A 26,198-nucleotide genomic window follows, 5' to 3' on the forward strand; every position below is an offset into this window, starting at 1 on the left:
TCATTGGTGGGCTGCCCACCAGGGATAGCCAATGTCTCCTTAAAAACTTCTCTGGTGGGTTGGAGTGAGAATTCACAACAATGTGGGATAGGCTATGGGGAGGGGGATGCTGGAAGGAGAGGCACAGCACCTCAAATTAGGTAGTAGGAACTTCTGCTCATGGATCTTAGAAACCATTTCCAGCAATTCCCCCTTTATTCATCAGCTTCCCCTTCCCATATTGTTGGGAAGTCATGACCTTCCTTCCAGGAAGTTTTCAGAGTCAATCCCAGTGCTTCTTATTAAATATGTTGATGATTGCTGATGGGGGCCCTTCTCCATACATTGATAAAAGGTTGTGGTTGGCTTAAAACCCAACAACAAACAAAATTATTAGCTAATGTCCCCATGTCTCTTTTATCCCATAGTTGCTCTCCAGGCTAATGAGTGCTTAACTATGTTCCTAATGACACTCGGGATTGAGGACTGTTCCTGCCTCTTGTACAAAGAACATAAAGAGTGCCAGGGGCCCACTGAGTCCAGCATCCTGTCCTCACATTGGCCAAAATCTGTTTACATGCAGATGTCCAAAGTTCAGTTCCTGGCATCTCCAGATTGGGCTAGGAAAATACCTCTGTCTGAAACCCTGGAAAGCCACTGCCAGCCAGTGCAGAAAAATACTGAGCCAGATAAGCCAAAGGCCTGATTCTGCATGAGGTGGTGTCGCGTGTTCCTATGTTTTGCTAACTGCCAAGCAACGGATTACTTCCCTTTGCTCCCGCTGAGAACTGCAACAGGAGACCAGGATGCAGTTGGAGAAACTCTCTGCAGTTCTTTTCAGCTTGCCAGGGAGGCAGTTTTGAGTGGAAGAAGAAGAAGAAGAGAAAGAAGAAGCAGCGGAAGAGGAAGAGGAAGAGGAAGAAAGCTTGACCCTCTCTTAATTCCAACCTTTCATGGATGCTTTTCATTTACAATATGCCTTGGAAAGATAAATCGCAGATAAATCCCATGTAATTTGGCCCTCGCAGCCACCACTTCACACATAAGAAAGCAACAACGTGGGTTTGCCGCTCTGATGAGTGTGCCTGTGTGCCTATATTAATTATGTTTCTTTCGCCCTCGAGTAGCTGAATGCATTTCATAATTTTAAAAGTAGACCAACCAATTCAACTGTACACACCTGTGTGTGTATGTAAAAAGAGGCTCTAACTGTTCCTTCGGCATATTTTTTCTATAGCATGGTGCTGCTATGGTAACATCCTTACCTTTCCCTGCGCTGGCTTGCAGAGATTTGGCTACATCATACAATCAGGTGTATGCAGGGAGGAGCAAAAAAAACAGAGATGTGGAAAGCAGCAGCAGCTTGCATGCTGAGGTAAAGAGGCTCCCAGGCCTGGACACTGCTAAGGGTAGAAAAGTGTGATACCTTGATGAGCTTGTGTGGCAAAATTTATGTTTGCTGAAGTGACCTCAGTATGGAGTTGAGAGATACTGAAAAGGAGAATGGGACAATGGGAGGAGAGGGGTTAACCATTATGTGACCTTTGATTGACCCCTGAACCCCAAGACCCTACTTCCAGGTTTCCAATTCTGGAGCCTGGCTGTAGAAACATAATTTTGAATTGGCCATAAGGTGCATTTTTAAGGTTGGGTTGCACTCCCTATTGCTCTCTGATTCTCCCCCTCCGCAAATGCCCTCCATCCCCTATCTATCCTGTGAGACATGTAACCCAAAGAAATTCCTCTGGCCTGCCTTCAAAATTATTCAGTCCCTTTTATTATTTATTATTTATTATTATTTCATCATGCCCTGTTATAATATGTGTAGTTAAGAAAAGCAGCACCTTTAAAGAAACCCCCCGTTTGTGGCAACCACGAACCGGATATCCAAACAAACCAACATAATAAAAAATATGTGGTGCCTATGAGAATCCGCATAGTGCAAATTTTAAAACAATGAAAGAGTTGGGTAGCGCAATGCAATGCATTTACTCCAAAATAAAGTCCCCTAGTGCTCAGTGGGGCTTACTCCCAGGAAAGTGTGTACAACACTGGTAAGGATCTGTGCTTGGGTACCTGTCGGTCACCGAGTCTAATTCAATCTGGTTTTGACATACAAAGCCTTGAAAGTTTTAGGCCCAGGCTATCTGAAGGAGTGCTGTCCGTATGCTCCTTCAAGAGGCCCATCATTGAGTGAAGTGTGAGGTACTGGGACTCACAAGAGAGCCTTCTTTGCATTGGCACCCCAAAACACCCTCTCCTTTGATGCGTGTCCAGTGCCAGCATTGTCCATCTTTCAGACCAGTTCAAAACCTTCCTCTTCTTCCAGACAATCAGAGCATCAGAGTTAGCAGCTAAAAAGGCAAAGGACCCCTGGACGTTTAAGTCCTGTCAAAGGCGACTATGGGGTGCAGCACGCATCTCACTTTTCAGGCTGAGGGAGTCAGCGTTTGCTCGCAGACAACTTACCGGGTCATGAATATACTGCTTCTGGCACACGGAGGACCATGACGAGTGCCAGAGCGCACGGAAACGCTGTTTACCTTGTTGCTGCAGCGGTACCTTTTTATCTGCTTGTACTGGTATGGTTTCGAACTGCTAGGTTGGCAGAAGCTGGGACAGAGCAACGGGAGCTCAGCCCGTCATGTGGATTCGAACCGCCAACCTTCTGATCAACAAGCCCAAGAGGCTCAGTGGTTGAGACCACAGCGCCACCAGTGACCCCCATCAGTCCTGCATAGTCCTACCATGACAGAATGGACCGAGTGGCAGTTTTGGTGGAAGAGAATGGTCTGCTCTGCTTTATGCTCTTATAGGTTTGTTATGAGGTCATTTTTTGGTCTGTAGCTCAAAAAAATATTGCGAACCACCTTATGTCCATTTCATGCTGAAGGGCAAGACATAAACTCTACCAAAGAAAGAAAGAAAAGAAAGAAATTACGGAAGGATTGTAGCCCAAACTTGTGTTCCAGGACTGGAACTTTTGGATTCCTCCGTGGAACAGCTTGAGAGCAGAACGCTTCCCTGCAGTCTTGAAGGTGATTGCAGAGATGATGTAATCTATACTTCTCCATCAAAAGGCTGTATAGAATTTTTCCTTCTTTCTTTCTTTTTGTGGCATCTGTTGTGTTTGTGGCATATATATATATATATAAATAAAAATACCAGGCAGCTTTTTCTTGTTGCTATGGTCCTTGTGGAAATGTAATAAGCCAGAGGGAACATTTTCTTGTTTCCTTTGTTGAGCAGTGCAAAGGGAGTATTTGAAATGACTACGTTATAAACTGCTAGCTAACAGAGGGAGGGAGAGAAAGCTTCTGTATACAAGGCCTCCGTGTTTATGTTTCATGCTGTATGATGTAACCTCAGATTGGTTTAGTGGGGAAACTGGCAAACAATTCCTTCAGCAATTTGTTCTTCTGTATTCTTCCCTGGGGGAAAAGCCTCAAATATTGTGGTATTTCTCCTGTAGAGGTAGAGAAAAATAATTCAAGGGGGCCAATTTCCAAAGGACAAACAGCCAGAAGAAAAAGGGTTAAGCAACCCCGACACTGATCTCCCTCAGGGGAAAGTTACATGGAACTCCATGTTAAATGTATAGTTTGGCCCCAATAGTTATGAGGATCTCATTCTTTCACTGACTAAAAGTACAAGTATGTAGTTCTCATGACTGAGGACCAGCCTCAGAAAATTGGGGGCTCATTTAGGCTAAAGGCCTAAGTGCCCAATTGACAAAGAATACAAAGAAGAGGAAATTATGTTCTTACTGCCTCTTAAAAAAAGAAGATAGATTCTTTGCCATCCTATATTTAATTCGTTGGGATAGTGTCATTTGAATTGGCAGCATGTATCACACTTAGCAGTTAGTTAATCTAATCATTGTCAATCTAAACACCGATATGTCTGCCTACATTCCTCACTTTGCTAAACTTTAATCACAGTGTTATCACCATGCACTGCACAAATTGCAAGCGGTCTGTTAAATTCCAGACTATGTTAACATTATTTGACATGCACAGTTTTTCTCCGCTCCATTAGGGATTCCCATGGAACAGAACCTCTCCAAGGCAAAAGGAAAAGGTCCCGTGGTCCAGTTATTAACATTATTAAATTTTGTACCCAGTTCCAGATTTGAGAGAGCTACTTAATTTATCCTCTGGTCGTAATCAGTTCAATTATCCTGATATATTCTTCAGAAGTTTATCTTGCCTCCCCCCGCCCCAAGATGAGAACTAGGGGTGTGTAAGGGGAAACATTTCAGAGAATCATAGAACTCTAAGGGACCTCATCCAGCTCACTGCATGCAGGAATCTCAACTAAAGAATCCATGACAGATGGCCATCCAACCTCTGCTTAAAAACTACTAAGGAAGGAGAGCCCGTTCTCTTTATTCCACTGCTGTTCCACATATATTTATTGAGTATTTTGTTTACATGACTTAGGGCACCCCCTTCTTTGTCTTTAAAGTTTCCCACTTGGTAGGAAGGGGCAATGACAACTTCTTCCAGCACAACTAACCTCTCCTCTTTCCCATTATAATCATTAATAGTCTTCATTCCCCTACTTGTTTTCCCTTTCAAAAGTTTGATTCATTCCATTCGCCAAAACGGATGGCTGAAGTTCCTCCAAATGAGAGTGTCACCGAGAGTCGGGAAGTTTAATAATAGAAAATGCCTAAAACATTTGACCTTTGACCCAAGGCATCCATGTTCCTTCCTGCTTTCCTTCCTCTCTCTTATTTTCCTTCCTTCTTTCCTAAGTGGGCAACCACTGTTGACCTTTGTGGATTCTGTTTCACTGCTGCCAATGTTAGTCAATGCTTAGTCAAGTCCTGTGCTAGGTGTCTTCAGTTGGAGTTAGCTGGTGAAACACCACAAAGTCCACACTGTTCATCTGCCAGGAGGATAGAAGGAGTGGCCACTCAATTCCAGGTTCAACTAGCCCTGAATCATTTAAGGGAAGCCATCTGCCTATCTTAGTACTTAGGGCAAGTTCAGAAGTTAGAACAACCTTTTATGGTTTTTTAAGACTGACCACATTCTGTATCTTTTGTTACTACCCACACCATGGTGTGGTTTGATCCATGGGGAGTCTGAACAACATATAATATTTCATCTTTGCCATCGGCCTAGTAAACTGATCTTCCTAGCAATCCCCAGGGCTGCCAGGGTACCGAAAGGGGTAAGAGCTGTCTTAAGGACCCCCATGTATGTTCCAGAGATTGTTTTAATGCAGATGCTGAGCACTGTACCAGATCGGTGATATAGTGGATATCTTTGAAAGCCTGGATCCCCAAAATAGGGAATATATTGGAGAGCCTGGGTTCCAATCCTAGAAGAGGTTCTGTTGGGTGGGTAGATTCATGCTGCTGTTCCCCAGATCCCCACACTTATTTACTTAGTCAATTTTAAAACAGCTCCATATTTCAAAGATTTTTCTTACTACATTGTAAAAATATCATGAAGGAATACATTCAAACCCCACATTTTGGAGCGGGACAGAACAATTAGATAAGCCAACATAAAGCTTATCACATTTTGGAGCGGGACAGAGCAATTAGATAAGCCAACATAAAGCAAAACAGTCGACATATGGGGAGCATAACAACTACTAGCAGATTCAAAATACAGAAATATATGAGAAAGACAAACATCCACACTCACCAAATATGCCAGCATGTATTTATAGGTAGCACTCTGGCTTCTGCTGCTATCTCTCTGACTTAAGCTTGTGGGATGTGATACACAAGTAGCAGTCAAGTACAACATTCCTTGTTTTCCTAGAGTGGACATGCAAGGGGATATTTAGTCCAGCCAGTTGGAACTTCCTGTTTCCTCCTGGGCTGGGACATACTTCCTTTTGAATGTGACTAAAGGTGAGTGTGACTTTACCTGTGCAGGTACCAAAACCACAAGGCACGAGGCCCTCCTCTCTCTTTTCCATCTTCCTTTCGTCATGTGAACTGCAATGACTGCCAGTCTGCAGTCACTGGGATTAAGTTACTTTGTAACTTCAGGGATTCATCTGTGAACTGAATGTGTGAGTAAACTTTTTTTAAATATACTTTACACAAGATTGTGTTGTGTTTATTCTTTTAAGAGGGATATAAGGGGACTTACCAGGAATCTAATATTAAGAGGCTTAAACAAGCCTGCAACCAGCTACCCACTGTGTGTTTAAAAGGGGAATGTAAAACTCTGCTAAGTTATAGAACTTGCTAGTGGAAGTTAGGAAGGATATTAGTAAACAATATATCCTCTCCTGCCTCCCTGAACATTTCCAGAAAGCTTACACCAAAAAGTTGGGGGGAAGTTACACATTCCTCAATCCTGGAGCTCAGGATGTTCCATGGATTACTGTTTGCTCTGATTCAGTGGTACAGAGTGGGTTTTCACGGAGAATGCTCTGGATTGAGAGAGAGAGAGAGAGAGAGAGAGAGAGAGAGCACTCAGACATGGAGCTTTAAAGCATGGACTGTGACACAGTGAAATAGTAAGTGTGGATAAGCCTTCAGGTAAGCCGATAAGAATGGCTGGCTGTGAATTTCCTGTCCCTTTCCACCTCATACTGTTCATTGCTTTGCCCACTTATAAACACATTCCCTTTGCCTTGCATCAGGAAAAATGACTACGAGGGTTTACATGTTCGTTTTATCGGTTGTACATCTATACAAAGAGTGTTTTAGGTAGTCTAGGGAATAAAGATCACAGACAGGTCCTTGCAGATGAAGTGGGGAGATACTACAGATGAAATAAGGAGCATTTATCTTGCTTCTTCAGATAGATTCCTAGACATACGCTCTAATATATTATGGCATAACTAAACTAAAAGGATGAGTTTTTAAAGTTAAACCTGCCCCTCTATTTCTTTCAATTTCTCAAGTAGCTTCAATCTAAATGACCTCAGCAAACAGGTTCTGATAGGCTTTTGCTGCTTGTCAATCATTTCTTCCCACCCTGCTTCAATCTACCTCCTCGGCAAAACAATGCAAATGTAAGTGTGAAGCAATGTGGGTGGGTGATAGCTAACACAGTTTGGGCTTTAAAAATGTCTCTGTGGTGCTCCCTCTTAACAGCACTTGTGAAATGCTGTGTTTCGCTTGTGATCACAAAGTTAAATCCCAAAGACAGAATTAGTTCTCCTATTCTAAAGGGGAATGAGAAATTGATCACAGTCATAATTGTATGGGCAAACCCCATCAATGAAACATCCCATTTGTCAATGAGGGTAGGCCTGGGAGGCAGGGAGGACACTCCTGAAACAGTGATAATAAAATAATAAGAAATAACAGCAACAACAACACAACAACAATAGAAAATTAACACAGTAATAGCTGTAATAACAATAACAATGATGAAATATATACTTTATCTGCTGTAACAGGTATCTTACACAATAATTCTCAGCAGTTGGCAGCAATGAACTAATACATTTCCACAAAAGACTACAGTTCATATATGCTGATGTTCTCTTTTCCTAAAATAAACTCTAAAATATGTTCAGTTTCTTGAGCATATCTTTAAAAACAGATGCGGCAGCGCATTGCTGACTCCAGCCACTTTGCAGGCTGAGAACGTGACCTCCACATTCTTAGAATAAAATACGTCCCCATTTGTGAAACTTCTAACTTTGCAAACAGCAGATCTACACCAGTGGTGGAGAAACTGTGGCAATGGGCCTAACCAGGCCTCACAAGCCTTCCCCTGTGGCCTATAGGGCCAAGGCACACCCACCTGCCCTACATCTTAATGCCATATCACCTCAAAATGGGGTTGCAGGCACCGCCATTCAAAGGCCTGTGCAAAGCGCTGTCCAGTGTGCTTGGCAAGCTGATTGTCAGTGCATGGCAGGCTGTGCTATTGCCCTTATGGCTTGATTTCAAATCGTGCAGGCAAAAGGCCACCACCTGATGTCGTTGGAATGTCCTGCTCAGGCCTCTGTTTGTTGAAGGATGCTCTGAGACACAATCCCGATACCTGACGCCATGGATTGGGTTCCAACCATGTAGCTACCCGACTTGTTTATCTGCGCTGCCCCATGGATTCCTGATCTGATGCAGTTGACTTGCCCATAGATGCAAAGACAGAATGGACCATGGAGCCCGGAGGGGCTAGAGAGGAAAAGAACTTCATGGAGTGCTGGCCCTACCATTTGGGTACAATCTTTCTCTTCTTTCCCAGGTGGAATATAGACACATATTAAAAACGCTGTGAAGATGCTTTTTTTAAAACAAGTTTTAAAAATATACATTGAATTTGCCATTAGCTCACCATCGCCATCTAGTGTCACATTTGTATAATGCATTTAAAACACACTTAAAACATTATATTTGCAGCTGTGTAGCTGAGTCAATAAGCTGCTGAAGTAGACAGCTGAATGGTATTGTGGGCCTTCAGATTATTCCCTGAATATTGTTCCTACCCAATCAAAAGCATAACAAATTGCCTAGTGCAGAAATATACATAATATTTGGTAATCACCACAGGGCCACCTGCCAATCGCCTGATGTCACAATGATCCAGGCAAAGGGGCACTTTTACCTCCAACTGGTATCTCTGGGAGAGTAACGCACCTATGAACTGAAATCAGGCATACACCTATAATCCTGGTATTTTGCTGCTTGCTGGAAAAGTATTTGTTTCACCAAGAGTTTTTCAAGAATTAATTTGATTTAGCATTGGTTGGTCATTCTGCCTTTTACAACCATGTAATTTAATACGTTTTGAAGATTTAATTGTACGTGGCCGTGATAGCTTAATGAGCTGGTGGCTTTAAAATGCCTTTAAAAACAGATAAAGCATTTATATAATAAATAAACAATGTATAAAATAAATAAAATACATCTGCTGAAATCAATAGGATCGAGAAATGCTTAGTTTTTAACATGTTCCATATATGGATTCTGCATAGTTGGCAAAATGAAAGGCTTAGCAGGTTTTGTGTTGATTGTGAATCAAGATTGAAAACTATGATCCAAATTTCATTCAGTTCTGAACTGACTTCAGAGCCTCTGTTCTCTCAGTCTCTTTTCTTCACTCTCCACCACACTGCAATATGGGGGAAATAATACTGGGCTACTTTATGAGGATTTCCAAAGTACTGTAAGTAGCAGTGGGCAAATGGTTTTGCAGTTTCTCATTTTTCCAGTCGCAAATTCAGTTCTCTACATTTCCATGTTGGTTTGCATCATGAAAATTCACTAGAATTTTAGTGACAATTTCTCCTAATATGTGTCATTTCCTACGCGGTTTTGCCCAATGTGTGAATTCTTGCAATGCAAATTTTGCTGTTATAATGCATTTTTGTATGTTATTTTCACTAATAAATGCCTTTTTAATGCACACTTTATGGTAGGGTATCCATTTTTGTATGTCTTCCTTGGCTGGAGAACTGCACTGCAAAATTTGGAGAAGTGCAAATTCCAAGGCACAGAAAGTGCAAACTACCTAGGTTTGCTTTCAGATGAGAACTGACTCTAATCTCTTCCCATCCCTAACTGCAAGTTATGCAATTATCCTCTATAAATGAAGTAGGATGTTGTAAATAATCTTAACTGGTAGAAGCATCTTAATTTATGAAAACATAAGGATTCCTTGAAATGGTTCCCACTTGTGGAAGAGTTTACCAAATGATAAATTTTGTGACTTTCCCCAAACCTTCAGCTGAAGCAAATGGTTGTTCCCTGTGCTCATGTTCTGATAAAACAGCACTTGCCACTATTTGATCCAAAATCAAGTCCAGCCAGACCACTAGTCTAACGCTGAGCCTCCAGCGATGCTCAAGAATACGTTTGAGCAAAGAAGGTGACAGGAAGCAGATCTGCAATCTTTCCTCTTCCAGCAGCTTCACAGCGCTGGCTGTGAAGCCAGAAGCCCAGAGCTGGCTTAGAAAAATAGGGTTGGTGCTCTGCTTCAGGACTGGCAGAAGAATTCGCTCTCAGTCACTTGGCTTTTTATTTGCAGACTTAATAATACTTCCCCCCCAGCCCATGCTGCTGTCCCAATGGAGTCACTGAGGAGACTGTGTTGCAGCTGCTGCTTTTTCAACGGGTTAATTTGACAGTAATCTACTGTGCGGAGTTGCTAGGAGAAGCCGAATAGTCGCAATTAAGAGCCTACTCCTTCAATGGCAACCTGTGGAGCGCTCTCTCTCTCTCTCATTCCCTTTTATGCAGGAGCTCCATGCACACCAACCATGCCTGCTCTGCTTATTCATTCTGAGAGGTGCTTTTGTTGGCAGAGAAGCAATTCAGGATCAATGCAGAGAAGGGGAAGCAGTGACGCTTAAGCAGATGCTCCCCCTTGATTAAGGAGGGTGCGGACTTCAGATTGGCTCCAGCCACCTGCTTCCTGATTGCACCCTGCTTTGTGAACTGCAGAGAGAAAAAGAGAGCGAGAGAGTGAGCGAGCGAGCAAGCAAGCAAGCAAGCGAGCGCACAAATCGTTCTCTCTCCTGGACCACTCTAGATGCTCACATTGATTCCGGCGTGGCCAGAGATTCCTGCACATTTTGAATGAGACAGCTGCGCTTCTGTGCGCAGGACTCCAGCAGTTGAACCGAACCAGAGACAAGTGCGGGGAGAGCATCAACGATCGGCGGCACATTTGCTGCCTCACTGGCATGGATTAATCTGTCTTGAGGTCAGGAGAGCTGTGTGCTTAAGGGACTGAGTTGGCACGGAGGGAAGGGGGCAGGCAGAGTGTGGATTTGGCCAGCCGAGTGAATCAGCAATTGAGGCAGAAGCTCCCCTCCGCTCTGTAATCCTGATAGGTTTCGAGAGAGATGAGAGCAGCTGCTGCCTAACATGTGCAGATCTTCTGGTCTGTGTGCCAAACTGAAGAAGACTCTTCCTCCTCGCCGCTGAGATTAACTCTAATTCTGTCACTGCTGGCTGGACATTGATGGCCATGGGCTCCACGGGTACCGAGACGACTCCGGGCATGGAGAGCGCTCCTTTAAAGTATCCGATAGGAGGCCACACGGAGAAGATGTGGCAACGGCTCAAAGGAATGTGAGTATTCCACCTCTTCTCTTTCCCTTGCCTTGTCTCATTGAATGTTGTCTCTGAGAACATGCATTGCCATTGGGTGCATTGGCAAGCCACTTGTCTCAAAAACGATCAATTTGGTGGTTGATTTTGAGGACTGATTAATTTGATGGAATCGACAGGGTTGCATAGGGTGTCTTGGAGTGGTTTGCTTTGCATCGGCCAAGGCAACAAGGGAAGCTGCCACTGGCAGCGTAACACATGCACCTTTCGAAGAGTTGGGTGTGACTGTCCAACCTCCCCAAAAGAAACTTGTTGTCTAGCTTGGGGTTGTATGGGTAGCAGCAATGTGACCAGGAGAAAAAAGTCATCCCGTAGTGAGCATGGGTATCTAGGAAAGTATACTCAAGTAGGAAAGCACTGAAAGTGGCAGTTTTTAATGCACAGTGCAAGAGAGGCATGTTCAGTGTTTAATGACTCTATCATCTCTATCTATCATTATCTATCTGTCTATCTATCTATCATCTATCTATCTATCTATCTATCTATCTATCTATCATCTATCTATCATCTATCTACCTACTGTCATCTATCTCCATCCATCCATCCATCCATCATCTTTATTTATCCATTTAATTTGGCACATGATAATCTCAGAAGATGGTCCATGGTTCCTACTTGACTCCTGGTGTGGGTGGAGTGGAGGAAAGGGCCCTAGGAGAAACAGGGGGCAATGAAACTACCACACCCTGACCCTACTGCAGCCACACAACCATGGGCAAAAAAGTGGATGGGCAGAAGAGAACATGGCAACTTGGAAGCAACAGACCAAACTGAACATTTTTAACTCAACTGAATGTGGTCATGGTCCTCCTGGATGGAAAGATGCTCATAGAGAAACTGTACCTTTCAGAGGAAGCTCGTTGGGTCCAAAGGTTTTGCTCTATAGAATAAACCTCACATTGAAGAGGTGAACCCATTTCTGTATTATCATTGGCTGTCTGGTGGCCTGTTTTCAGCATGATGACAAAGGCTTAATTAACAGGTGCAGGTTCATCAGCATCCAGTGACGACTTGCAGTGCGTGAATAGGACATCAGTGGCTGCAACACCCCAAAGAGAATGCCCTGTCCTTGCATCCCCTTGAACACAAGACTTTTCAATACAGGCCATTCATGTTTTGAGTCACCAGGTGCACAGACATGACTGTGACTTAAGCCACAGTTTGGAGTCCTGAAACTACAAAATCAAATAGCTCCTGGAGGAACATTGTTGTGACAAAGGTTTGAGGTTTAAGTCAAAAGGTGTTGTCATCATTTGCATACGCTGTTTTGAGTTAGTTGTAGGAAGTGGGTGATTTCAAACACTGGGAATGAAAGACTGGTATTGATCCTAGCCACACGGTTAACAGCAGGAAAAAGAAAATACATACTTGAAAGGAAACAAGGGAATTTCAGATTCAGTGAAAGCAGCTTGGGAAAATATAGATTAAACTTGTGCTTCCTCCCCCCTCTGTCTACTATTCTTGGACTCATTCTTTTATGTTGCTCCCTATACAACAGGTCCCAGCAGGAACTGGGCTATTTATCAATAAAAAGTGCCATTTCTGGACTTCCTGCGCAAAATCAGGTGAATAATGTTAGGCGGATGAAAGACAAGTTGCTGAACTTGGTGTTTTTTTTAAAAAAATGGAGGCAGAAGAGAGTCTTTGAAATCCGGTGTTGGGAACACGTGTGGTACACCAAGGCATCTCTTACTGCTACCAAACCCAGGTTTATCCATGTGATATGGGCTCAAGGTAGATAAGGATATTTTCTCTTATTAGCATTGCAAGTTGATTCTAAGGGGTGTTGTTGTTATTACTAAAACCGTCATTGCAATCTGTGTGTCATAACACCTGCAAAATATCGGGTCTGAACTACATGTTGACCACCCCATCATATCACCAAGCTTGAGCTTCAGGCTTAGCGACTCTGAAAGTCTGACGACCCTGTACATCAGGGGTCACCCATATGATGGCTGAAGGTTCCAATGTACCCCTCAGCCGTTCCTATGGCACTTGTGAATAGTCTCAACTGGCTTGGTTGGACTCTCCTACATTGAACTTACACACCCTTGAACATGGCTTTGTTTCATTGGATGCCAAGATTGAGCACCCATTTTCCTTTTCATTTCGAACAGAGGAGAGATGTAAAAAGTTTATTTTGGTGAGCAAGCAAAGTAGTGGTTGATATAGTTGCCTTCCAAACCATAACCAGCATTGTTGGGACAGCTGGTGTGTGTGTAGGGGGGCATTCTGTTTTTTTTCTTGCTTTTTTAGATGTGGTAGCCATTTTGCGTTACGCCACACACACACATCCCCCACAGCAGCCATTTTAAGTTATGCCACACATCCACAAGCTGAATCCACAGCTTGTAGCTACAGCAGCCATGTTGTGACTGATGCCCACGGCACTTTCTCAGCGTTCCAAATGCCCCTCCCAAAGTTGGCAGTCTTCCAAGTTAAAGAGATCCCTGAAGAGCTCATCCTTTTGGCTGGCTTCTAGGGAATCTTGTTCATGATATTTTATTGTTGTTCAGTTATATCCAGTGTAATTTTTTTAAAAATATATAATTTTGTATTAAATTTTCTGTTTTACTATTTGGAATGCTCATTTAAACATCCTAAAATATCAGTGACTTCCTTTCTTCTCTTTCCCTGGTTCATTTTGCATACCATAAAACCCTGCATATTTTACATAAACTAAACCATTCAGTATTCCATTATTACATCCATCAAAACTTATTTACACTGTTGAATTTATCTTAACGTAGCCAACATCTTCAAGGGTACACAATTTCCCCCCATATATTCAATAAACATTTCCCAGTCTTCTCTAAATGTATGTTCTTTTTGTTCTCTTATTCTGTGTTAGGTCTGCAAGCTGCACATATTCCATCAGCTTAAGTTGCCATTCTTCGTGAGTTGGGACCTTGCTTGGTTTCCATTTTTGGGCTAACAAAACAGGCTGCAGTAGTGGCATACATAAATAACCTTTTTTGACACCTGGGAAATATATCCAGTGTAATTTAACCAGATTCTCTTGGTAGTTCTGCCATTGTTGGAAGTGTGGGGAACGGTGTTCCGGGATTGGGCTTTATCTATGGCAGCCTCTAAATTGTGAAATTCCTTCCTCACAAAGGTGCATCTAGCATCTTCATTGAACATCTCTTTACTCTGGCCTTTGCCTGCTAAAGTGGTTTTTTTTTGGGGTGGAACCCATTTCTTTTACCGAATCTATACTGTTCTGTTCTGGTTGGAACAGCATTACTTGTTTTCATAACTGTAACTGTTTTATTTGTTTTAATCACACACACACCAGTTGCAGTCTGCCCCCGGGACTTTACGAAAAAGCACGGTCAAGAAATCTCACAAAGAAATAAATAAAAAATCTTATTGGCCAGCACCCGGTTTCTATTTTATAAACATCAATAATGTGATGTTAAGATGTTACAGCATCTGATTGGCCGCTGTGAGAATAGTGCATGGGACTTAGATGGGCTGCTGATCTGATTCAGTAAGATTCTTCTTCAGTATAACAACAACTAGAACATACAGCATCATCCAATTACACGGAGTAGTGCTTTGGGTAAACACGGTTGTCGGTAGTCCACCATGTGTAAAGGGATTCAAGTGAAGTTCTATTTCAGTATTCCAAGAAAGAAAAGGGAAAGAGACATGGGTGTGTTTGGCAGAAATGAAGTCTGATGATGTCCAGTTCCATCCCCAAATGACCACTGATAATTCAATTACTTGTGCTTTTTTCCAAGGACTCCACTTTGATGGGTCGGTGGGCATTCTTCATTTGGTTGTTTTTTGTTGTTGTTGTTTAAATGGTCAATTTTAAAATCACATAAAGGGAATACTGGACAGGTCAGACATGTTGTTGTTGTTTAGTCATTTGTCCGACTCTTCGTGACCCCATGGACCAGAGCACGCCAGGCACTCCTGTCTTCTACTGCCTCCCTCAGTTTGGTCAAACTCATGTTGGTAGCTTCAAGAACACTGTCCAACCATCTCATCCTCTGTCATCCCCTTCTCCTTGTGCCCTCAATCTTTCCCAACATCAGGGTCTTTTGCAGGGAGTCTTCTCTTCTCATGAGGTGGCCAAAGTATTGGAGCCTCAGCTTCAAGTCAGACATATGGCAGCATATTGATTGGTTTTATGAAATATCAGGAAGGAAGCATCAGAACAAGAGAAGGAAGCGTCCGTTGGGGCTATTGTCCTAGCTCATGGAGTTATCTGCATGAGTGACATATAAAGGAAAAATTAATAGGACGTATCTTCTCTCATAAAGAGAGCTCACATCCATTTCAGAATTGAACAGGACCTCAAAATGTGCACAGCACATAGGCGTTCCTTTGAACAGGGCTTGCTGTTTTGTTGTTTTTTCTCGCATAGCATGAGCCCAGCTTGCACAAAGTGCACTGACCAGAGATTAAAGCAATGATTTCAGTCATCTCTGCTTCAATTCCCTCCATGATCTTCAGATGGGCTATCCATGTAATTGTTTAAAAAGTGAAGCATGAACATTTGTCATTTAAAAAACTGTTGCAACATTTCTCTGCAGTGGGATGAGGGTTTGTGATGTTGCAAGTACTAGCCAATCAGTGGTGTGCACAGCTGGTTTCTACTGAAAACTTGTAGCAGCTGTCCTTTGAGTTAGCTGGCAAAGTGCATCTGAAATGGTTAAACCATTAAAACAATGTGCATCCATGTGCACTGAAAGCCAGAGCTCACCACTGCATATATCTCCAAAGAACTCTTAACAGGACAGCAAATGGCAGCCACAAATGTGCACTATGATGCTAACAGCAGCTCTTTTCAAATTACACTTTTCACCCAGGAGTTTTGAAGTTCCAAAACATCAGTGGCAATCTTTTACACCTACATTTCAGGAGGTGAGAATGTACAGATTTCTCTGGCCTGCAAATTGCTTTCAATCCACCTTTCAACATCACAGGTCAGCAGTTTATTTTACAGAGCTAAGGAATAAAAGTGCTTCTATATAATGTTGGCATGTTTCCTTTATGCTAATTAGCTGCTATGCTTTTCTTCCAGCTTTAAACATTTTTCATTTAAGCTTACCTGTTATTTCATAACAGATGCCTTGGGTTTCTTTTCATTGGAAAACCAGGCAGCACTTGAACACACCAGGGACATATGTTTTACATCAAGGATGGAGAATCTGGGGCTGCCCAGATGTTTCTGGAGTCCAGCTTCCATCAGCTTCAGCCAGCAAAGTCAATCATCAAGGGATGTTGGGAAGTGGCGTGCAATCCTGCTCTTCATACTTTTGATGGCACAAGCAGATAACATGTGGAAGGTGTGGGTCTGTCAGGTAGCTTGATCCCAAGCTGTTTAGCAGGTCAAAGGCTGCACCAACAATTTTAACAGAGCCAGGAATGGACTGGGAGCCAATGCAGCTGACAAAGCCCAGGCATAAAATGGTAAAATGCTTCGTCCCATTCTGGCTCGCACTCTTTATAAAGATTTCAGGAGGGAGGTTATTATTATCTATTATTGTCCATGCTGGGTTGCTCAACCATTGCAACTGTCTCCTTTCTTTTAGCAGATCAAGATGATCAGGTGACAGCAAAAACTGCAAGGTTTTTAGTGGGGGCAATTAGAATAAGATCTATTATTTGATTATTGATATAAACCCCCAAAATGTATTTTCTATAGTTAAGTTTGCTATGGCTAGTGGCTGATGCAAATAAAGAGTCTATCATCTATCATCTATCTATCTATATCATCTATCTATCATCTATCTATCTATCATCTATCTATCTATCATCTATCTATCATCTATCTATCTATATCATCTATCTATCTATCTATCATCTATCTATCTATCATCTATCTATCTATCTATCTATCTATCTATCTATCTATCTATCTACCTATCTATATCTATCTATCATCTATCATCTATCTATCTATCTATCTATTTATCTATCTATCTCTATCTATCTATCTATCTATCTATCTATCTATCTATCTATCATCTATCTATCTATCTATCTATCTATCTATCTATCTATCTATCTATCATCTATCTTGCATCCTTGTTCTGGACCAACTGCAGTTTCCAGACCATTTTCAAAGGCAGCCCTGCACAGAGCATCATATGCAGTAAGTCATGCTTGTATCTCCAACTATCAGGCTGTGTCTTCCACAAGTGTCTATCTGCAACAGCTGCGCAGAAGGGAGAAAATGTCAAACCTCTAACCCAAGCAGCCGCGGGTAAACAGGGAAGCTTACAGAGGACTCGCACTCCTACTTGACCCTGTCAATATCCATTTGTTAAGTTTCTGCAGTGAAACAGCATTGGTTTTCCTGCCAAGGAGTTGCACTCACACTTGATGCTACAGCCAAATGTGGTGATGATTTCATTGCTGCCCATCATTCAGTCATTGCAGTTCTCTTTCCAGAGATCAGTTAGAGCAGTTCAGCAAGCCATGAGCAGCTGTCCGCTGGGCGTCTTTGCATGTAGCAAGGAGTGGTGACAAAATATTGTTTCAGGAGGTAGGCCTGGGGGTGAAATGTGGCTTGTTTTGCATTTTGATGTGACTGTGCCTATTTTCCACCTCCCAATACAAAATGCCGCCCAATAATCCCAATAATATTTGCACTTTTCAGAGTTTTGCAATTCAGTTCTCCAGCCAAACAGTGCATACAGAGATTCATGTATTAGGGGAAAGGGTGGATAAAAATTCATATGTTGGTGCAAATAACACACAAGAATGCATGAAACACAGGGAAACTGCTTGCAAAGATGTGCACATTAGGCAAAATTGCATACAGAAATGAGCAATAAAAGGTGGGCGAATATTCGTAAGGACTTTTTCTTTTCAAAAAATCCACAAACCCATGGGAAAATATGAGACTGGAAAAATGAGAAATGTGAGAGAAGACAAAACTGACAGATTCATCCAACCCTAGTTAAAGGTCAAAACAGAAACCAGGCAATTTTGCTACCATTCAGTGGAGCAAATGAAGAAGCCTTTAATTTAAATGAACTGAATTGACTTTTCTGGTTAAGGCATTTAAACCATAAACGTATAAGCCTCTGAAAATTCACAGGAGTCTTTTGCAGCTGTTAGGTGAGGACTAAGCTGTTTTGTCTGTGTGCATTCTTGGAATATATCACTTCTTCAAGGTGTCTCAGCTAGAGCAATAAGTACAAATAGGCAGAAGCATCATGAACGAAATGAGTCTCATCAGCAGAAACGTACACAAAAACTCATGTTTCCCTCCTCCTTATCCCCCCGTGCTCCCTCTGCACCCCCAACATTGGTTCATGAGGGAAGAGGTCAGGAGAACCCCTAGAACATAATGTAGGGTAGATTGTTCCACCTGGCAATGCTTTGCCCTGATGGAATGATGGACATAATGTGATGTTGAATTCTTTCCCATGTTTTTAATTGTCCATGCCTTTATATGCAATTGGCAGCAGAAATGCCACACAAAAATTATATTATGAATACGGGGGGGGGGGGGAGAGCTAGATTTGAAGCTGTTTTCTGGGGTTCGGGTGGGAAAAAGGCACACATTATTCCATCTAAAGGGTGGTAGCCAACTAACAGGTAAAGGTAAAGGGTCCCTGGACAGTGAAGTCCAGTCAAATTTGACTATGGGGTTGTGGCACTCATCTCGCTTTCAGGCTGAGGGAGCCGGCGTTGGTTTGCAGACAGTTTTTCTGGATCATGTGCAATGAGACACTGTGACGGAAGCCAGAGCGCATGGAAATGCCATTTACCTACCTATTTATCTATTCACACTGGTATGCTTTTGAACTGCTAGGTTGGCAGGAGCTGGCACAAGGCAACGGGAGCTCCCTCCATCACACACTTTAACTGCTGACCTTACGATTGGCAAGCCTGAGAGGCTCAGTGGTTTATAGGACCACAGCACCACCCAAGTCCCCAGCCAACTAATACATCCCATTAGCACAAGGATTCCTGCTTGCATAATGGAATTCCCACCCCTATGTCTCCCCCTTAAATCTGCTCTAGGGGTTCTCCCAACCCTCTGGAGCAGATTTGGAGATATCATGGGGTGTGTGTGATGGAGGAAAGGGGGAAAGTTCTGTTGCACAAGTGCAAATCCATGCACTGATGGGACTCATTAGTTGGATACCATTGAACACTCCTGATCCAAGTGTCCAGGGCAGACCAGCTGAACACTGATGTTCACCCTGTTGCTGTATACATCCTTTCATAGAATTATAAAATTGTAGAGTTGGGATGGACCCTGTGGGCAATCTAGTCCAACCCCCTTGCAATACAGGAATCTCATATTTTTGAGCCACCAACAGTGCAAGCGTTCAAGTGTTATTTTCCCCCCATAGATGGTAGCAGTGTGACAGCAGAGACCAGGGGCATGGGCTCTTTGCTACCTGATCTTTTCTCACTGGAGATGTTAGGAATCAAACCTTGACCTTCTGCATTGAAAGCATGTGATGTGCTACTGAGCTACATAACCACTGGGAAGGGATCCGCAATACGTCCCTCGTATGTGATAGGACACCCAACAAACTGCTTTCTTGCTGGTTTATTGTAGCCCTCTGTATGCTCAGAGGCATAAAGGAAGGGGAGTACATCTCTATCCAGGGTTTTTCTGCTAGAGCAGGAGCGATGATGTCATCTGCCGGAACGCCAGGGTAACTGATGGCGTTCTCCTTGCTCTGGCAAGTGAATGTGATGACAATGAGACTCTTGAGTTTGTTGATAATAGATTAGCTTAGAGGAAGTCGGAGAATGAGGAAAAAAATCAAGCAGGAGCTGTATACTTTCCTTTGACAGCGTTCCTCCTTCGTACTGGCAGCCGAAATGGCAACACCTCTTTGCAAGATTGCATTTCTAATTTAAAAAGCCTGCATTTCTAATTAAAAGCTAAAAGGTTATGCTTCGACTGGCTGAAGATCTCTTGCTAGAGCTGAATGTGCAGAATTCAACGTTGTCTTGTTGCAAATGTTCTGTATGCTTGCCACATGGAATGTTATTCCCCCTCCTCTTGTGCAATAATCCCAATCCTACCCAGCCAAGTTTGGGGGGGGCACGGGGAGAAGAGAGTGGGGAAGCCCCATTATGCAAGCAGAAGCCCTTGCCCAATGCCTTTTGAACCCATGCAGGCAGCGGTAAGTGGAGCCAGGAAGTGCTGGTACTTCCTTCCGGGAAGCTTTGCACAGGAATGCAATCTTGCTGCTCCCAAGAAATAGGGTGTTGTACTTTATACTGCTGCTTTTTGGTGTGTGATAATAATAATGGACCAACACAGTGGCTTGCATTTTTGGATTCTCCATGAGAGCATAGCTATGGGACTCACTTTGTGGGGGGATGCTTATGGTGACTGTCATGGTGAGCTTTGGCACTTCGAAATTCACCACCATATCACTGGGTATGCTGTTGTTGCTTCTGTGCTCAATTATGGATTTCTACTCTGCTTCGTCCCTGAGCAAATCCAAAGGAGAAATGAGAGCCCCAGGACAGGGTGCTGCCTAAACACCAGTGGATAAAGGTTGCAGTCAGCTATCAGGACAACCCAGAAATACAGGGTCCTAAGGAACAGCTGAGGTCCAAAGGTAGGTGTGGTCATAAGCCAAGTGTGACATGCACATGAAGCAATGTAAAACTAGGTAGGTTTTCAAGAGCAAAATATTAGCAGGGGTCAGTAGCACAGGATCTGTCAGGGGAGGAAGCCAGAAGAAGAAACTGGGTTGTTAAAGACCTGGGTTGTTCCAGCAGCTAATACTCTTCAGCTAGCTGAGAGGAGCTTATGCAACCTGGTTGCCTGGATTCAGCCTTCAAGGTTTCTTCATTCTGAAGAGGCCTCTTATTCCCAAAGAGCCTGGTTCTTCTGGACCTTGAGACATACAAAGTCTTCTGACCCAGGCATTCCCTGAGGAGTCAACCTCCTCCATCTGTTCTGCAGGTGTGAGAGCCACTGTGGTCCACTCAGGATCCTCATCCTGCGGGGGGGGGGGGGGGGAGAGAGAGAGAGAGAGAGAGAGAGAGAGAGAGAGAGAGAGAAATCATCTACAATTTAGTCCTGGCAATTGTCAGCCATAATAAGCACTGCCTGATAATTTCACTGCATCCACAAACAGAAGAGCTAAAACGAACAGTGAGATTCACCACCCCAGTTGTTACTTAATAGCCTGTTTATTTGTTACAAAAGGCCTTATTAGTGCAGAGTTTCCCAAAGCATTAATAAAAACAACATACCGCACAGCCTCTTCTGGATACATTGACTCATTTGTTTGAACGGGGAAACTTTAAGGTCTACTATTTTTCTTTTCTTTTTTTTAAAAAAGGTACCTTCATTAGCATCTTTTAACAATAATATTCAGGTTAGGTTGATGATACCATTTGTCAAGCATGGCTTATTTATCTTCATGAAGACAGGCCAAATAATAAAGTGCTTTGAAATAACACACATGGATGAGCGTGAAGTTTGTTAATAATGTGGGATACTCAAGTGACCCTTTCACTGAAGAAATGGTGCACATATTCCAGTCAACTCTTTAGCAGGAAGCCCTGGTCTAATACACTGACAAAGCAGAAGTGAAAGTAGAAGTATATTTGCATTTAATGCACAGGCTCTTCTTTAAATGCAAATTGCATCAGTTGTGTGTGTGTGTGTGTGCGCACACACACATAGATTCATAGAATTGTAGAGTTCGAAGGGACCATGAGGGTCATCTAACCCAACCCCCTACAATGCAGGGATATGCAGTTGTCCTATATGGAGATTGAACCTGAACATGTAATAATATTTATTTATTTATATGTCGCCCATCTGTCTGGGTTGCCCCAACCACTGTGGGCAGCTCCTAACAGACTATTAAAAATGCAATGTGATAATTATCTGAATTTAATTTAATCCTTTATTACCTTGCTATGGTCCTAATGAATAGATCCCTTCTCTGAAGGTGGTATTAGCCTTGGGAGGGAAATCTCCCATTTCTGTCGGCGGGAGACTCTTTCTTCCACTACAGCAGCTTCTGAGGACAGATTTTCCTCAAGACTACAGCAGGGAAGGGAAGGTTTAACTTATCTCTCTCACCCATGTGAGAAATGCATGTGGCATTTCTGAGGGTTTTATTTATGTAGTTGTACACTCCGCTCTTCCATAAGTGAAATCCCAGCATGAGAATTGTTGTATCTATATCATGAGCTCAGATTTAGCAGGGTTTGTTATTCTGTCAGGAGGCTGCCAGCAACTCCCACAGCCAGTTGCCCAGGAACGTACAAATACAAGGAAATGCTTCTTAACGTCCGCTTTTTATTCAGTATTTACAGAGAGAGGCTTTAGAACCCAGCTTTTTGAATAATGGCATTGTCCCGAGTGTTTGTCCCCCTGTCTCTCCCACTTCCTCATTAGTCATTCTCATCTGCTCTATGGGTGCGGACAAGCGCCCTCTGCCTTTGAGCTATTTGCTCTCCTACTTTCAAGGCTCACCAGATTCTGGGAGAGGGGTGGGGTCTGGAATGCTTTCTAAAGACACTGTGTCTGCCAGCTGTCACCCCCTGGTGCTTCCTCTTCCTCCTCCTCCTCTCCCATTATTTCCCAACTTTCCCCCTCATCTGCCTCTGAGCTGTGACCTCCCCCAAACTCCTGCTGTAATTCTGAACTGTCTTCCTCTTCTCTAGAAGGGTCAGGATGGGGAGGTGGTCTCCACCGTTCCCCCTCTGCTCAGTCCCTGACATATTCTAGGGCAATAATGCACTGCTTTTCCACCCACAATCCCAGATGTCAGCGTCAGATTTAGGGTGGTGCAGGAGGTTCCCTGCACAGGGCACTGAGCTGAGTGGGTGGAAAATTGAGACGATCCATAATTGAGAAGATCCATTTGGAGGTGCCAAATTTGGGCTTTGCACAGGGCGTCACATTTTGAAAGACAACAAGTCAATCCCTGTAAACGTCCCTGAAACCTGTTTTCCCCTCCTGATCTCCTTAAGCTTCTTACTGCAGCCTCAAAACACCTTATACAAGTCAGCGAGCTTTCCCCCCCTTTTTTTAAAGATGCGGGCTGTTCCTTTTTAAACAAACAACAACAAAAGCCACCTCACTCGACTGCAATTTAGAAGAATGGACCACAGATGCTGGCATTCTTTTACACACACTTGGCAGCATGTTGACTTTGCTCGGGATTCATTTCCCTCTCATGCAAGTGGAACAAGAAGACAATCTGGTCCCACTCCCAGAAGATGAGTCACAGACTGAGAGCAATGCAAGAACAGTACTCTCCCCCCCCCCCCTTTGGCTGCTGCCGTCTAATTCCGCAAAAGAAGCTCATCCTTCTTTTCAACATTGTGCCCAGTACTTTTGATTTCAACCATGATTTAGTTATTTACTTATTAGTTCTTTGTACTTGTAGCCCACCCTTCATTAAATGGTCCCTGGACAAATTGCAAAAAAAATACCACAGTTGTAAGAAATTCAATGTACAATTAATTAATTTTTTTTTAAACACACACACCTGATAACAGAGTACATAACTGCTGTGTGCAGCAATGTAAGAGGAGGGGAGATACCCATTCAAGCAAAGGTCTGGGTAAAGAGGTGCATCTTGACCAATTATTGAAAAGTATACAGTGGTGGCAGCCAAGAAACAGTTTTGGAGCAAGGCCATTCCATAACCTGAGGGCCACCACAGAGAAGGTCCTTCCACATGCTGCCACCTTTCAAACCACAGAAGGTGGGGGTATAGCTCAGTGGTAGAGTATTTGACTGCAAACCACAGAAGGTGGCATCACTACGAAGAGATTGTAAGAACTGGGCAGGTCAACATGGAAGGGCAACTTTCCTCTCTGGGAGCATCTCTCTCTCTCTCTCTCTCTCTCTCTCTCTCTCTCTCTCTGAGATTCCAAAACATCCTATAGGGATGCCATCCCAGAGTCTGTAGGACTGCAGCCTTAGTCATTTAAGATGAGTAGAAAGAAAATTAGTATTGAACGTGCTAATTCCCTTCCGCATTTTTCAGATTGTTTGGTACTATGCTTAAAAAAATTGTCCTTCTTCATTGATGTGAATAGGTAAATCTACTGCTGATAGAGCTCTATTAAGTGTGTATGGCAGGCTTCCTCAAACTCGGCCCTCCAGATGTTTTTGACCTACATCTCCCATGATCCCTAGCTAGCAGGACCAGTGGTCAGGGATGATGGGAAGAGTAGTCTCAAAACGTCTGGAGGACTGAGTTTGAGGAAGCCTTGTGTATGGTTTAAGAACAAGATAAAGTAGGCACAGTGTTGTGCAGCCATTGCTTCTGTCATCCAAGTAGCCACCTGTCAATGTTCAGGGTTGATGAAAGTTGTAGTATAATCACCTCTGGATCCCTGGGCTATTAAAGTTTCACTAAATAGAGAGATGATTACATGTCCTTGAATATGCTAACGGTTCTAGGAAGCATGTGATTGATTAATTACTGTCATTTAGGAAGTTGGTTCTCATTTCAGTAAAGTGAGGGAGATACAGAGCAAGGCTTCAGATCGTATCATGGTTTCAACACAGCATCCACAACTGTGGGGCTTATCATAGGATTGCATGTGAAGCTGTCTCAAAATGGCTTCTTTATTTGGCAACAGTCAAGCCACTAGAACATTGCCTTTCATATGCTGGATTGGCTTTGATTTGCATAACAATACAACAGAATCACAATTAGATTCATAATGATGGCAAATGAAGAAAAAAATAAAGGAGAGGTATGCAGATTAATCCTCATTAAATGTCTTTGCTACAATATGCTTTATAACTTTGGGATTTCATCTAAATTTGTTGTTGTTGTTGTTTAGTCGTTTAGTCGTGTCCGACTCTTCGTGACCCCATGGACCAGAGAACGCCAGGCACCTCTGTCCTCCACTGCCTCCCGCAGTTTGGTCAAACTCATCTAAATTTACCCGAGTGTAAAATACAGCATGCCATTGTTTGGATAAAATCATTACTTACAAAGGCTCTCAAGGAATATGTTAAAGATAACACGCAACATTGACTATAGTCAATCTAGATTGCACAATTCCTGTTCCGTTCCTGGTTTGAGTTTCTGATGGGCCAATTCATCTGAATTATAACAATTCAGAAATGTTTCTTTGGGCTGAAATAAGAACTGAAAAGCCAGGTATCTTATTATCTTTTTAAAATGTTCATAGCTGTCAGGGGTTCAGGAAGAGAGACGCAGAGTGAGGGGGAAGGATTCCAGACTGACGAGGAAGAGGATGACAATGACCCAAGATTGTCCATGAGTCCGTCCAGTGAATCGGAGGACTCCCAAAAGGGAGCCCCTCTGGTCAAGCCAAGGGGAGCTAGAGGGGGAAGCAGTCAGGAGCAGGGAAAGGAAGGGGGAACCCACAGTGGGAGTTGGAGAGCGAGACCGGCTGCTCCGCTGGAACGGAGTGAGGGGGGAGGAGTGACCAGTGTGTCAGAAGGAGCAGAACAGGAAGCAGAGAGGGGAAGGAGATCAGGGCAAAACGTGCTGCCGGAAGGGGAGGAAAGTAGTATTGAGGGCAATGTAACGGTCGAAAGGAAGGTCAAGAGCAACGTAAGCGCGCCAAGTTCAAAATGGGAGGCGCGCGGAAATGAAGAGAGTCCTGGGGAGGAGCCTGGTCCCAAAGCCCGAAGGAGGGGGGAGGAGGCGGCAGAGGATTCAGCCTCGGGAGAGTCCCGAAGGGAGAGAACACAGGGGGGCAGAAAGACCCTGCGGAAAAGGAAAGAGAGAAAGAGGTGGACCAGTACAAGCCTCTTAAACTGGTGTCGAGGGGGGAGCGAGTCAGAGGGGACTTCAGCGGTCTAAGGGTAACAGACGTAGGGTCACGGACTTCGGATCTAAAGCTACTGATGTTCTTGAATAAAAGCTTTTGTACATAAGCTGGAGTGGACTTTGGTCTCTTGTGAGCTGGGACCACGGGTGACTCTGACAATAGCCATCTTTTTGTTTGAAGAAATATCTAAGGTAAATAAATAAGATTGACAAATTAATAGCGTGATATGAGAATTAAAAGCTTTAAACGGGTCAGCAACCTTTTTCAGCCATGGGCTGGTCCACTGTCCCTCAGACCATGTGGTGGGCCGGACTATTTTTTTTTTGGGGGGGGGAATGAATGAATTCCTTTGCCCCACAAATAACCCAGAGATGCATTTTAAATAAAAGCACACGGTCTACTCATGTAAAAACACCAGGCAGGCCCTACA

General features: G+C 43.3%; 1 protein-coding gene across 2 annotated transcripts in view; it reads left to right on the forward strand.

The window, feature by feature from the left end:
• Positions 1-10,145: 10,145 nt before the first annotated feature.
• PDE1A (phosphodiesterase 1A) overlaps positions 10,146-26,198 on the forward strand; it is a 144,779-nt gene continuing 128,726 nt past the window's right edge. The window contains exon 1 of one of the 2 annotated variants that reach the window (XM_081875738.1): positions 10,146-10,990. In XM_081875738.1, coding sequence (XP_081731864.1) covers positions 10,881-10,990 — 110 coding nt within the window. In that variant the 5' untranslated portion in view covers positions 10,146-10,880. The remainder of the gene's footprint in view (positions 10,991-26,198) is intronic. The other variant, XM_081875742.1, reaches the window with a different exon arrangement.

Source organism: Podarcis erhardii (genome assembly GCF_964252035.2).
Source record: "Podarcis erhardii genome assembly, chromosome: 1".
NCBI lineage: Eukaryota > Metazoa > Chordata > Lepidosauria > Squamata > Lacertidae > Podarcis > Podarcis erhardii.